Raw genomic sequence first — 14,876 nt, forward strand, 5'->3', positions numbered from 1 at the left:
TTAACAAGTAATGCAATACCTAGTATATTATGGGAAATGACAACATAGAAATCTCTGGAGATTTCTGGAGAAAAAATTTTAATGTTCAATACCCAGTTCTTGTAAGATGTTATAGGTAACGCTCAGCTATTCCACAACTCCCAGCATGCTTTACATTACTGTGCAGTAAATGTCGGTGGTAGTTGGTGATCCTTGGTTGACCCCTACCTTGCTTTTTCCCTGCACTCTTGTTGGCTCTGTGTCCCTCTTGGCTCTCTGTAACTTCGCCACCTGCAGCTTCAGCAGACTGTTTAGCTCCTCCTCCAGTGCCCCTGCTATAAAGAAGATGGAGCCCCAGTCCAATGTAAAATCCAACCCGGGCAGCCTGGTGAAGAGGAGTAGCACCTTCTCCCAGTTCCCCACAGAGAAGTCCAAGACCTTCGACTTCCTCAATGAAGAGTGAGTACTGCAGTCAAGTTATTAAGTTGGACAATGTTTAGAGAAATTCCGAAAAAGGTACAGAAATGTGTTGAATTGATACAAATCCAAAAAGTTAAAAATAAAGTTACATTTGATGATTATAATTTAATAATTTGACTTCTGTGTCATTGCAGTACCTTTTGAGTTTGGTCATCATTCCAAAGTTCATTCACCTAATAGCCTGTTATAATATTCATGTACATAATGTATGTTAGCTGATCCAATTTCTCTCTATTGCTCTTCTTGCAGAAAAGACCAGTGCAGTTCGCCATCACGTAAAGAACAGAAGAGAGCCCAGTACAGACAGGTGAAGGCCCACATGCAGAAGGAGGATGGACGAGTCACTGCACATGGCTGGAGCCTGCCTAGTAAATACAAGGTGGGAAAGGAAGAGGTTTAAATACAAATCTATTACTGTAAGAGTAAATATGGCTGTTTTTTAATGTTAATGATCAAGACTGTCAGTTTAAAGTTGGAGCATTTTACTTTTCCCCACTGTTTTAAAGGAAACATATTTATTTAAATTGTCCACTAGATGGAGCTTGGTCCTGTGAGATTTGCCAATTGTGTATATCGAAGTACAGATAACATAAAATCAACACGATAAATTTTTAGTTGGAGTTGTCCATTTGTTTTCATTTCATTTACTTATGAATGTAGCTGTGCTGTCTTTCTGCTGTGCCTATGTGGACAGTTCAGAGAGATGTTGGCTTTAAGCAGTTTTGTTTATGTTGCCTTTTTGTCTAAATTTAACAGCCATCTAAACAAATACTGTTCAGTGCTCTCACATTATTGTCCATATTTTGATCAAATATGTTTTGAAATTTGACCCTGACAGGTGGCAAACGGTGGCCAGGTAGAGAACAAAATGAATTTGCCTGTACCGGTATACTTGAGACCTCTGGATCAGAAAGATGCTTCTATGAAGGTACATAAGTAAACTAGATAACACGTACATACACAGAACATACTGTGTGCCTTTTTGTACATATCCATTTGATATTTCTGTGGCACAATATTATTTTACACTGATGATTAATCGAAGTGTATCACATTAGTGGATATAATCCCATTGTAATATGTTTAATTTGTTCCTTCTCTGTTTCCCAGCTGTGGTGTGCTGCAGGGGTTAACCTGTCCGGTGGGAGGACATTACCCACATCAGAGCTCGCTAAGCAGACGAAGGGTTCTCAGAGTAGCCTGGACCAGTTGGAGCAAGATAATAAAGTTAGAGTGAGTCATTTAAGGAAGAAGCTGTGGTATCTTATAGTGTTTTTTATGTTTAAAAATTAGTTGCTGTCTGTAGGTCCAGTAAGTTCAGAAAGTGCTTCAAACTTTGGTTTGAATTCTGTCAAGACTTTGGCTGATTTTCAGGATCAGGAGAAAGGGGAGCAGGAGAAGGAGCTGATCCTTCAGGATGAGATATCCAGTAGGGTGTGGGTGTGCACCAGCACCCACTCCTCTACCAAGGTTATGGTGCTGGACGCCAGTCAACCCTCTGACCTGCTTGACAGCTTCTATGCCTGCAACACCCACGTTGTCTGTATTGCCAGTGTTCCCGGTAGGTTGAGTGATCACATTGTTTATTTGTGTGGGGTGGAGCGTTTGATTTCTCTCTTTGTCATCTATAACTGAATTTGGACTGTAAGGTTGTTAATGTCAATTTTCAGGTGCGTTGGAGACTGATTATCCAGCGGGTGAGGAGGTACCCCAAGACTTGGAGGCTAGTCAAGGTGACAGGGTGTCACTGGCTGGCAGTGTGGCCAGCGTGGGCTCAACAGGCAGTGATGGTGCCATGGCAACAGAGGGGACCACTGCTATCCCCCAGACAGCCAGCACAGGTGTCACTGACCAGCCGGCTGAGCACAGTGCCATCTCTGGCTCAGGTATTTCTCTGCTGGAAATATGTTTTGATAGAGTATTTCCTTAATTGTTTCTCATCTGTGAAAAACAATTTTGCTAATAAAATAAATGGATTTTCTACTGATAATCCATCCATCCATCTGCAGGTATCACTATTTCATCACTATGTGCTTCATCTTACACTCATGAACAAGAACTTCCCAACCCAAGTATCAGGGGCAATCCACCCTTTTCCTTGCAAAAACAGTTACATTCCTTGGTGCTGAAATCCCTAACCTAACCTTAAATTTATTATGAATTTTCTCTCGGATCAACCCACAATACCCATAGTTGAGCTGTCCAGAGAGACCAGTCCAGCAGAGGATGGGGTTCCTACAGCGGAAGAGGCAACAGAAGCAACGGAGGCCAATGCTGGTGTGGGCGCAGAGGGAGAGGACCAGGGAGCAGATCAAAACCAGCCAGGAATATACACAGAGCATGTGTTCACCGACCCACTAGGAGTGGGGCCCACTGATTCTTCTCCTGTTGACACACATAGGTGGGGAACCATGTTCTAGATTATAATTTCTGCCATTGTGGAGTGTAAACACTAAGATATGTTGAAAGCATTAACAGCCTTTACTGAAAACTTCCATCTTGATTTCAACAATTCTACAGTAGAAACACAAAAATTTGCCACAATAAGTAATGTTCAACTGGCCTTTTGCTGTCAGACGTATCACATCTTCAGTACTTTTTCAACATGCCAGCTTTATTTATTATTTTGCTCTCTCAAAGGAGCTGATGTGCCTATGCCAAAGAAATAGTGTGAAGACTAAATTTATATATTTCAAATCAAATTTTCAGTCTAACATTCTTCCCCTGGTTGGCATTACAAAGTATAACCCTCAGGATATTTAGCTTACAAAGTAAATGTTAACAAGAACAACCTTGGTGTCATTAATATATACATGTATATGTGTCCATGTGTCACAAGTTTTTTAGTTTTACTATGAAGTGTACATGATCTTCTGCCCTCTGCAACCCAGGGGCTCTGGGCCGGATGGTGTGACCTCCTTACCGGAAGACTCAGACCCGTCAGAGGGAGAACTCCTGAGGATGAGTAGCGCCCTCCCCACCATGTGGCTGGGAGCTCAGAATGGATGGTGAGCAGGACAACAGTCACTAGAGGGTGCTATAAGTACAGCAAGAAATATAAGGGGCAGCACTAACACAACAAATTCCACATTTTCCTTGCCAAAGGACTCAGACAAAGAATGGAAGTTTAACTTTATTGATAAAATTGTTCTTACATTTTGAAAAACAGGAAGGTGTTTATAGAATCAAGCCTGATTTAAGCCAGTTATGGTTCTGTTATTTGTCAAATTATTTTATCACACAACTTTTAGTTGGAAATCTACTCTTCTTAAGCCAGTATTGTACTCTGATCGGCCTTTCTTCATCTCTCTGTGTCTCCCTCTTAAGTCTGTATGTCCACTCGTCTGTAGCTCGATGGAGGAAGTGTCTCCATGCCATCAAATTGAAAGACTCCATCCTCAGCATAGTGTGAGTACAAAGTTGCTTGTGACACACACACCTAACATACTTTTTTACTTACAGGAAAAAAGGTGTAAAAAAGCGTCTTCATCTTTTTACAGGCATGTTAAAGGGAGAGTCCTGGTAGCATTGGCAGATGGGACTTTAGCAATTTTCCACAGAGGCATTGGTAAGTCTGTAGCTTTTCCTGTACATTTTCAACAACATATCTGACTATATTTATACTGTTGGAACCGTTTTGCCAAAACCTCTGATGACCATTTTATGCCACAAAGACCTTGGCTCTCAAGTCTCTGTGTTTCTCCCAAGCAGATGGTCAGTGGGATCTAACCAACTACCACCTGTTGGATCTGGGCCGGCCCCACCACTCTATCCGCTGTATGACAGTGGTCCACGACAAAGTGTGGTGCGGATACAGGAACAAGATCTACATAATCCAGCCCAAGGCCATGAGGATAGAGGTACAACTGCCACTACAGTCAATAAGTATTCTGTCACTTATAGGAGTTATTTTCCAGTCACCCACAACTTGTGTAACCTGATAGTCTTATAATTTTGTTAAAGTAATAGTTAACCTTTATCGCAGGTCAAGGCAAGGCAAGGCAAGTTTATTTGTGTAGCTCATTTCAACAAGGAAATTCTAAGTACTTTACATAGAGCATAAAAGGCATCAAGACAGAATATAAAAGCAACACAAGACAATGTAAAGAGACATTTAAATATAATTTTTAAAAAGTGTTAAATTTGGAAATAAAAAAGAAGCTAAAACAGAATAAGACAGATAAAACAGGATAAAAGTTACAGTGCAATGTAAGATATTAACCCTTAAATTTGGTTAAATTAAAAGCAGTGGCAAACAGAAAAGTCTTCAGCTCTGATTTAAAAGAACTGAGCGTTGCAGCAGACCTGCAGTTTTCTGGGAGTTTGTTCCAGATATGTGGAGCATAAAAACTGAATGCTGCTTCTCCATGTTTAGTTTTTACGCCTGTCCCAGATGACCTGAGAGGTCTGGATGGTTCATAATGTAGCAGCAGAGCAGAAATGTATTTTGGCCCTAAACCCGTTCTGAATCAGCTGCAGCTGTCTGATCGATTTTTTTTTTTTAGGCAGACTTGTAAAGACAGCGTTACAGTAGTTGGGTCCAATGAAGATAAATATATGGACAAGTTTTTCCAAATCCTGCTGAGACATAAGTACTTTAATTCTTGATATATTCTTCAGGTAATAGTTGGCTGACTTTGTAATTGTCTTAATGTTGCTGTTGAAATTCAGGTCTGAGTCCTTATCTACACCAAGATTTCTGGCTTGGTTTGTGGTTTTTAACATTATCAATTGAAGCAGAGTGCTGACCTCTAATTGTTCTTCCTTGACTCCAAAAAAAATTACTTCAGTTTTATCTTTGTTAAATTGAAGAAAATTCTGGCACATTCAATTGTTGATTTGTTCAGTGCACTTACTTAGTGCTTGTATTGGACCATAGTGCCCTGGTGATATGGTTATGTAAATTTGTGAGTCATCTGCATAACTGTGGTAACATATTTTGTTGTTTTCCATAATCTGAGCCAGTGGGAGCATGTAGATGTTGAACAGAAGAGGCCCCAGAATGGAGCCTTGGGGAACTCCGCATGTAATTTTTGTCCGCTCAGATGTGTAATTACCTATAGACACAAAGTAGTCCTATAAGTAGGATTCAAACCTGTTCACCGGTTCAGTAAAGTAAATAAGCCCAAATTAGCAAAATATTCCTTAAGTAAAAACATGTCTCACGGTGATTTCCACAAAATTGTTACATTACATCATCTCTACCTGTCATACCTGAGCAGAAGTCGTTTGATGCTCATCCTCGCAAGGAGAGCCAAGTCCGGCAGCTGGCCTGGGTTGGAGATGGTATCTGGGTGTCTATCCGACTGGATTCAACCCTGCGTTTGTTTCATGCCCACACCTACCAGCACCTCCAGGATGTGGACATTGAGCCCTACGTCAGCAAGATGCTGGGTATGGCTACTGGTCACTGCTTACCAACTTACTCACAGAAATCCTTTCAACTAACCAAACCACAGTTTTCCTCTAAAGTTACTATATGAAAGTTAACTATTTAAAAATAATTAAATTTGTATGTGTGATCATTTAAAGTCATATTACCAGTTCGGTAGGTTTACTGAACATTTATAATTTTGGCTTTAATGTCAAGAATTTGATTTAAGTCCAAAAAGACAAATTAAATTGACTACATGTAGCTATAATTTTTACCATGGACAATGTTGACCATATGCCACACAGTGATAAAACTGACATTTTGCCCATGATCTCCTGGATCTAAAGAACTGGTCTTATTTTTGTTTTAATATTGAGAGTGTACGAGTAAGGAATTACCATCAACTGTATATTTTAGGTAGATACTGAAGATTTTTTGAATATAGATTGAAACAGCAAACAAATCTCTTCTTTGCGTGTGTTGCAGGTACGGGTAAACTGGGCTTCTCATTTGTGAGAATCACAGCTCTGGTGGTGTCCTGCAGCCGACTGTGGGTGGGGACAGGAAACGGTGTCATAATTTCCATCCCACTGTCTGAAGGTATCGTATGTGCACAGCATCAACAGCCCACTCAGATTTACCCCATGCAGCGATCTGCTAAATGTTCACTTTTGTTTACAGTACAAATTCTGGATCTTCTGAAAGTTTGTTTGTTTGTCATTGCATGTCTTGTCCCCATCTTCTTCCTTTTCCCTTTGTTCTCTTTTTTTATGTAGTTTTCTATTGCACTTGTTTTCTGTCTTGAACTCCTCTTGTTATGGAGTATGAATATGGGAGAAATTGTTGCCGAGCTAGGTCCTCTTTTTCTTTAACCTCTGGTTTCTCCACTACGGGCCTCACTCGCTGGTCAGAGGCACAGAGCTCTCTTTTTGCATGTTTATTCAAAAACAATGAGGGCAAACATGCTCAGCTGCTGTCAGACTGTCATGAACCCACAGACTGCTCTGTGCTGTCTGAGAGACTTTGCCTGCAGGCCATCTCTGCTCATAAACTCTCTAGTTTTCTGGATTGGGATTCAGTTTCACACTCTATTATGTAAATTTGTGTCTATATGAATGTGTGTGCCTCAGTAATCCATTAACACATTGTTGTCAAAGACTGAGATTTGATGGCCTCACCAATAGTAAATCGTAAATGGACTGCAGTATTCAGACCCCTTCACTTTTTTCACATTGTGTTATGTTGTAGCCTTATGCTAAAATCTTATAAATTCATTTTTTCCCTCATCAGTCTACACTCAGTACCCCATAATGACAAAGCGAAAATACAATTTTAGGAATATTTGGAAATTGATTTTAAAGGAAAAACTAAAATATCACATTGACATAAGTATTCAGACCCTTTGCTGTGATCCTTTAAATTTAGTTCAGGTGCCTTCCATTTCTCCTGATCATCTTGGAGATGTTTCTATAGCTTGATTGGGGTCCACCTGCGGTAAATTCAATTGATTGGACATGATTTGGAAAGGAACACACTTGTCTATAAAAGTTCTCACAGCTGACAATGCATATCAGAGCAAAAACCAAGCCATGAGGTCAAAGGAACTGCCTGCAGAGCTCAGAGACAGGGTTGTGTTGAAGGACAGATTTGGGGAAGGCTACCAAAACATTTCTGCTGCATTGAAGGTTCCCAAGAGCACAGTGGCCTCCATAATTCTTAAATGGAAGAAGTTTGGAACAACCAGGACTCTTCCTAGAGCTGGCCAGGCCAGCCAAACAGAGCAATCGGGAGAGAAGGGCCTTGGTAAGAGAGATGACCAAGAAGCCAATGGTCACTCTGGCTGAGCTCCAGAAGGACAACCATCACTGCGACACTCCACCAATCTGGGCTTTATGGCAGAGTGGTTAGACAGAAGCCTCTCCTCAGTCAAAGACACAGGTGCGCAAGCTGTAAAGACTGATAATTACACCCTGAGGTGGACAGGCAGTCCACGCCTTTACCTGAGTTAACCAATGTAACTCAAGGCTGTAACTGCTGCCAAAGGTGCTTCATCTAAGTATTGAGTAAAGGGTCTGAATACTTATGTCAATATAATATTATGTCAATATAATATTTCAGTTTTTCCTTTTTAATAAATTTGTAAAAAAATTCTAAAATTCTGTCTTCACTTTGTCATTATGGGGTATTTAGTGTAGATTGATGAGGGGAAAAAATGATTTAAACGATTTTAGCATGAGGCTGCAACATAACAAAATGTGAAAAAAGTGCATGGGTCTGAATACTTTCTGAATGCACCATATTTAGCACCTTCTAGTCTTCGGACCACTCAAAGCGCTTTTACGCTACAAGACACATTCACCCATTCACACAACAATTCATATGGTGATGGCAGGGGCTGCCATGCAAGGTGCCAACCTGCTCATCAGGAGGATCTAATCATTCACAAACAAATTCACACACTGATGGCACAGCCATCGGGAGCAATCTGGCGTTCAGTATCTTGCCCTTTGCCCAAGGACACTTTGACATGTGGACTGTAGGAACCAGGAATCAAACCGCCGATCTTCTGATTAGTGGATTACCTGCTCTACCTCTTGAGCCCCAATGACCTTACCTCTTGTCTTTACCATTGTCCTGTTTGACCACTTCATCTTTTTTTGTATGGTTCTTATTTTGTTTCTCATTTCTTATTCTTTCATGTGCTTGTTTATTGATCATTTTCCTGATAAGCCTTTGCCTTCCCTGCTTTAATACAGCACAGTAAAATGCACAAATAAAATTGGATGTTTTTGTCTGAAAACAAGATCATTTACGCATTGACCTCACTTGTTCTAGCATTAATAGTACTTTCTTTTTCTGCAGCCAACAAGACAACAGGAATAGTGCCAAATCGTCCCGGCAGTGCTGTACGGGTTTACAGTGAAGACAGTGTGGACTGTGCCATGCCAGGCAGCTTTGTGCCATACTGCTCCATGGCCCACGCCCAGCTGTGTTTCCATGGACATCGAGATGCTGTCAAGTTTTTTGTCACCGTGCCAGGTAAGCAATAAGAGCAGAAACAGTGATGAATGCTGAAAAATGAATAGACTGCAAAACCCATTAATCAATTAAAAATGCCAGCTACTTCTATGGGCCAGATTACTTTATATATGTCATTACTTGACATTATTTTTCATCTGAGAAGACATTAACAGATTTGCATTACCATCGTTTCTATTTCTTTTCTTTGCATCTTAATTATGGTCCATTTTGTGAATGTCAATAATAGTCATTTGACAGAAGTCCACTTTTTAAGTCAATCATCAAATAAAAATGGCAACTGCCTCCTAATTATAGCTACTAAAAGTTGTTTTTTCTCGCTTTCTCAATACTGTAAACTAAAAAAGTTTTTGACTTGTTATTTGATTTTTCTTCACAGGTCAGGCAATGCCTCCACCAGGTAGTGCTGATTCAGGCTCTGATGATCCTGCATCTGAATCCTCTGACACAGCGACCTCTGAACCCAAAACATACCTGGTCATGAGTGGAGGAGAAGGTTATATTGACTTCAGAATGGGTGAGCATGCCACGTGTATATGTGCGCACACGTTGGTATACTGTATACAGCATTTAAAAACAGAATATCTCATTAAAACACCCACATGAAAGTCTGCTATAGAATTACAATAGAATAACTGGTGTAATACAAAGCACAGATGTAGTGCAAATGTTTTCACTGAGGTGGAGCAAACACATAATATTCCTTTTAGTAGAAGCAAAATATTAACGGCTGCATTTATGTAGCTAATATATACACTGTACCTCTGACTATTAAAACTGTGACCTGTTGACTAATCGTCTTCCTCCTCAGGTGATGAAGGCGGTGAGTTGGACGGTTTATCAGAGCAGACAGCCGGCGAGCCGTCAGCACCTACCAAGGCTGAGCGGAGCCACCTCATCGTCTGGCAGGTCACAACCTCCCATGATTGAGAAAATCACAGACTGTCACCGCCAGGGCCGCCCACCAACCCCCGCATGTCCTTCTCTAAGTTTTTAATTTGATATAACTGATTGTTCTTAATGCCTGAGTAGTTGACTACTTTGTAAAAAAAACAGTTATTTTTAGTCCATGTTTTGTACAGTTTATTCTTTATGAATTTAAAATTGGTAAGTTGAGGTTTATGTTAACTTTAAGAATACGTCCAAGATCCAAGTGTTCCCTTCTGCTGGGTTTCATGTTGGAAAAGCTGTTGCACACAGGAAAAGGGCCAAGTGAACACACATAAAGGTGTGGGCAATTTGATCAGGTAAAGTACGGACGTGTTTTTGTTCCACAAATGTTAAAAAAAAAAAAAAAAAAAAAAAGAGTTTAGATGTGATCGATATAAAGGGAAAAGTGCTTGAAGCATTTTTGCAGTCATTAAAAAGGGAACAGGAAGCAAGTTTTCATTTGAACTGAAGTATATTTTATATTATACACGTAAGACTTTTACATTTGTATACCACATGTCTGTACGTGTGTGAGCATGAGGTGTGTGTGTATGCTTTCACGGACATCTTTCCTGTGTTGAGCATTTTTATCATCTTTACCATTAGGGCTGGGTGTCAAAACATGATAACTACATGGCAAAAGGCATAAGACATTTCAAAAGGTTGAATTATCACCTGCAATATGAGGCTATTTGCTATACTGTATTGTCTGATGAGAGTGATTGACTTAGAAAATCAGCCTGCACATACAAGTGGTAGTATACACAAAAAACATAATGTTTCATCACTAAATGTGCTTTTATTCAGCAGAAGTTGTAGAATAAAACACTGTTATAGAGGGTGTATACATTTTTTGATTGATACCCAGCCCTATTTTTCCACAGGTTTAAGTTTTGTGATATCAATAATGTCTAGGCAGTTTGGATACTTCGGTGTTTCCTGTTAATAGAAGAACCAGCGTACTGTAGGTTAGCATTAGCCTGCATGAGGGAATCCTGTATTATCGTCCAAGTGTGTGTGTGCCTGCTCGGCCATTTTAAAAGCTAAACCCTAGTCTGCTGTGTGAGGAGAATCTGCCTGTGCCACCAGCTTGGTGCTTCCTGTTTGCTTCAGCTCATTGGCACTTTAAAATGTTAGATGTTAGTCGCTTGAGGTTTGGAAAAACACCCATGGTAATGTAAACTACACTACTGTACTGTGTGCCAATTGTATGAAGGGAACAATATGTTTAAAAAAAAAAAAAAAATTCTTGCAAGGCGTCACCCCAGTAACCAAAGGACGAAAGTAGAAGCACCGTGAAACTGAATTTCATTATTTTCATATTTTCCAACTTTAAATAGTCTTGTGAGTCTAATAATTTGAAGCGTATACATGTATATTTTTAGGGTGTCCTCTTGGGAAATAATCTTGAATGAGGGAATTTGACTGACAATAACATTTTTGCGTGGCACCTTCTAATGGACATGCACATAGCACTAAAGAGAGTCTCCTGATTGCTTCATCATTCCTTGTTTTATTGTGACAAATGCATTTGGAGACCTGGAAGGCAATTATTGTCATTATTTTTTGTTGTTGCTGTTTTGTATCCATCTGTGAGACACTTTTATTAAGTAATGAGAATTTTGATGTAACATGAAAGCAGAATACCAATATTAAGCAGGTGTTATAGTTTGTTTTTATGTTGGGCCAAGATTGGTCTTCAGTCCACTTTTTTCCATCATTCACAATAATAACTTTATATTGTGTTTTTGCCATTCCAGTATTTATTTCCTTTGTTATCGAGCCTATCTTGGTTCAGAATGTAACTTTCTACATAAGCAAAATATAAAAGGAGGCTATTGTGAGCAAGATAGTCCAATGAGTTTACATGATTGTTAATAATGGTTAAATTAAATGGTTAAAAAAAAAAAAAAAAAAATATAGCAATGTGATCATGTTGGAAATTTTTTGACAAACCATAAGATCAAAGTGTGTAAACAATAACCTGGTTTTCGAACAACACATTCATGTACTAAGCTATGCATGTTTTTTTTAAGAGAACACTGCTATGTTATCGGCTAAATCTGTTTTATTGCCACCGTTTTGGGTGGGGTGGATGTCTATGTGTGTGTGTATGTGTGTGTGTGTGTGTGTGTGTGTGTGTACGGTACACATGTACACGTAGGAGTCTGAACGCGAGACACATTTGTCCGTGTGTGTTTGATATTGCAAATGTGCAGTGTATGTGTGCTCACTGTTATGTCCATCTGTAATACCCCAGAGAATGGTCACATTTACCCGTTGTACCGGACTTCTCTGGACGCCACAACGGTTGTTCCTCCTGGTCAATGTTTGCTAAAACAGCATCATAGCCTTATTTTTAACAATCTATTAAACTCAGTTTCATGGAGAACTCGCTGATGTCCTGTGTTTCATTGTTGGTAAATTAATGAGTGCATGTAATTATGATTTAATTTAGGAAAGTGGAAAAAATGAACCCCTTTATTTCTCCACTGCATCCCCTCTGAACTATAACTCATGCATAAGTCAGTTTATGTCCCATGTGCTTGTCTGCAGAAATGTTTCTACGAGGCAGTTGCTAAACTCTATCCCAATACTTGCAGCATCCATAAAGAACGTCAAATGACAAATACCCAGTTTAGAATTGAAGATAATTCGTTTTTTAATTAATGAGTGACATTTTAATACCTACATCATATAAAACAACTGTCTCCGTCAAGTGACCCATATTACCACCAGATGGTGCTCTTTGTTTATTTTTTAAAATGGGTTCAATTATATCCTCTCAGTTCCACTGTGGTCATATTCATGTGTGTGATTTGCATTTCTGGTATCAAAAGACATGACGCATTTTGCTTCATATGAAAGAAAATACTGAAATACGCGTCAAAGGGTTCATTGAAAACCAAGCTGAATGTATGTAAATTTATTATGCTAAACAACTGAAGAATTAGTGTGATGAAAAAAACTGTTTATCTGATTGATATATTCAAATCATATCTGAGTGGGTGAGGAAAGACTGCCAAATGTCACTTTTCCAGTCAGAATTATATTTATGCTGTCTTCATGCTGTCTCATCCTCAGCCAGTAGGTGGCTGGGCTGTCCAAAGCTTCTGTAGGATGCAGCACAAAACCATTTCCATGAAATTACATCACAGCGTAAAGCCCACCTCCCGCCCCCTTCTTTCTCCATCCCTCCATCCTACCTCACCCACCCCTCCTCCTCTTAAGCCATGCGGGGGTTGACAGCAAGGCCTGCACACACACACATAAACACTGAGGTTTCTGACGTCACAGAGTGTGTTGTAGACCAGACAGGGGATTCTGAGGGATTCTGAGTAACATGCCAGGTTTGTGCTGTATTACAGCTGGGATGCTGCAAAAGAAGAACTGATCCCAACTTCCTGTGTCAGAGCTGTTGGGGACGGAGGGAAGAAGTACCTCCATTAGATCAGTTACAGATTATGACTAAAGAAATACTGTATTATAACTGTTCCGCACCTGTGACACAGTGGGTTTTTGACTGTAGTTCATTTTATAATGACAAAGAATGAAAAATGCTGTCCAAACTGTCAAAATTATGTTTTCAGTAGTCATGTGTTTGTCATGATGGTGCATACATCTGCATATACACATGCCAAGACTTTGTCTCATCAGTATGAAGGCTCATAAGGCACAAAAAAGAGAAAGAGGGAAATAAGTGTGTAAGTTGTGTAAGTCCAGTGATTTAACATTATGTAATACTCAACTAAACTAAAGATGGAGCAAGGATTTCAACTCTGACCACTAGAGCGGGAGATTTAGGTTGCCATGTTGTGCTCACTTGGCTCGTCGTTGATCATCGAGCCTGTCTTGGTCATAGATGACAGTAAAATAAGCCCCATAGGCCCAAATATGTGGAGGCTGTTACATAACATCCCCAGCTGCCTTCTCTGTGTCTCTCCGACCTTCCTTGAAAGTCAATCCCCCGTCAAAGGTCAAAATCTTTTGCTTGTCATTTGTTCTCTGTTAGTTATCAGTGATCACAGAAAATACATTTGTCACTAAAAGCTAACACGTCCCTTTATGTGTTCTTCCTTGATGGTGTTTCTTTGTTGTTGATCCTTTTTTTTGTTGTTATTGTGCTATGTGATGTGAAAGTCGACACCTGTGCTTGTCTCAGCCCAATACACGGCAATGACATGCAACACAGGCTGCCAAATCAATAGTGTGATCACACAGCGAGATTAAGGACAAGACCTTCAGTGAAGAAAAACAAGGGCAGAGCAGTTTCAGTGGAAGGAAATGAAGAAAACAACAGCAAACACATTCATAGCACCTTGGGTGAAGCTTCATAATATTGTACCCTTATGAAACGCATCATTATGAACGCTTATTCATAAGGGGGTGAAGTTTGTGCGATAGTAGATTAAATAGATGCAATTCTTTCAGGGACGCCTGTGGTGTGTCAGCATAGCGGTAAAGTAGTAGTGATTCTTGGCTTGTAGCGAAGGGGGCTGGATGAGTGCAAAGCAAGGTGAGAAATCCAAGAAGTAAGAAGTCTAGAAAAACAGGGGGTGGGGGGGGGGGGGGGGGGGGGGGTCTACAGAGAGATAGGCTCACCAGATGACGCTTGAGTGAAAAATATGGCAGTGGTGAGGAGGGAGAGGAAGAGATGCATCTGCTACTATCAAGATTCCCCCTGCAAGTAGTTCAGCTAATAGGCTTGGTAAACAAGAGGAGAGGTGTGTGTGTGTGTGTGTGGGTTTGCATGTGTGTCTGCATCAGCATGCTTTAGTGAGTGGGGGGTTATTTTTTTGTATTTTTTTCCCCTAATTCTCTGAATCCAATGATGCTCTCTGCAGGCCATGTATAGAATGAGAAGATACAGTACAAACACTCAACTATTTTAGTAGTCAATACTTCCAAATCAGACCTCTGACATCTGCCTTGTTTTGTGTTTGAGCACCTAATGGTACTGCTCCTTTTTTTGGCTGTCAAGCCATCATGACTCATTTTGTCATTTTAACAACAGGATCTCCTTCTTTCCATTCCAAACAACACCTGATACTGCTGCCAGAAATGGAAAATCACT

At 40.0% G+C, this 14,876-nt stretch overlaps 1 protein-coding gene across 9 annotated transcripts in view; it reads left to right on the plus strand.

Annotated features, from left to right (window-relative positions):
- spag9a (sperm associated antigen 9a) overlaps positions 1–12,194 on the plus strand; it is a 29,050-nt gene extending 16,856 nt beyond the window's left edge. For 6 of the 9 annotated variants that reach the window (XM_067615667.1, XM_067615665.1, XM_067615669.1 and 3 more), the window contains 16 exons: positions 277–438; positions 709–838; positions 1,298–1,387; positions 1,570–1,692; positions 1,834–2,020; positions 2,130–2,345; positions 2,653–2,860; positions 3,351–3,467; positions 3,787–3,867; positions 3,960–4,027; positions 4,168–4,319; positions 5,682–5,853; positions 6,320–6,433; positions 8,696–8,872; positions 9,252–9,389; positions 9,684–12,194. In XM_067615667.1, the coding sequence (XP_067471768.1) occupies positions 277–438; positions 709–838; positions 1,298–1,387; positions 1,570–1,692; positions 1,834–2,020; positions 2,130–2,345; positions 2,653–2,860; positions 3,351–3,467; positions 3,787–3,867; positions 3,960–4,027; positions 4,168–4,319; positions 5,682–5,853; positions 6,320–6,433; positions 8,696–8,872; positions 9,252–9,389; positions 9,684–9,802 (2,254 nt within the window). In that variant the 3' untranslated portion in view covers positions 9,803–12,194. The remainder of the gene's footprint in view (positions 1–276; positions 439–708; positions 839–1,297; positions 1,388–1,569; positions 1,693–1,833; positions 2,021–2,129; positions 2,346–2,652; positions 2,861–3,350; positions 3,468–3,786; positions 3,868–3,959; positions 4,028–4,167; positions 4,320–5,681; positions 5,854–6,319; positions 6,434–8,695; positions 8,873–9,251; positions 9,390–9,683) is intronic. The other 3 variants (XM_067615666.1, XM_067615672.1, XM_067615673.1) reach the window with 1 other exon arrangement.
- The last annotated feature ends 2,682 nt before the right edge of the window (positions 12,195–14,876 follow it).

Source organism: Thunnus thynnus, chromosome 17 (genome assembly GCF_963924715.1).
Source record: "Thunnus thynnus chromosome 17, fThuThy2.1, whole genome shotgun sequence".
Classification (NCBI taxonomy): Eukaryota; Metazoa; Chordata; class Actinopteri; order Scombriformes; family Scombridae; genus Thunnus; species Thunnus thynnus.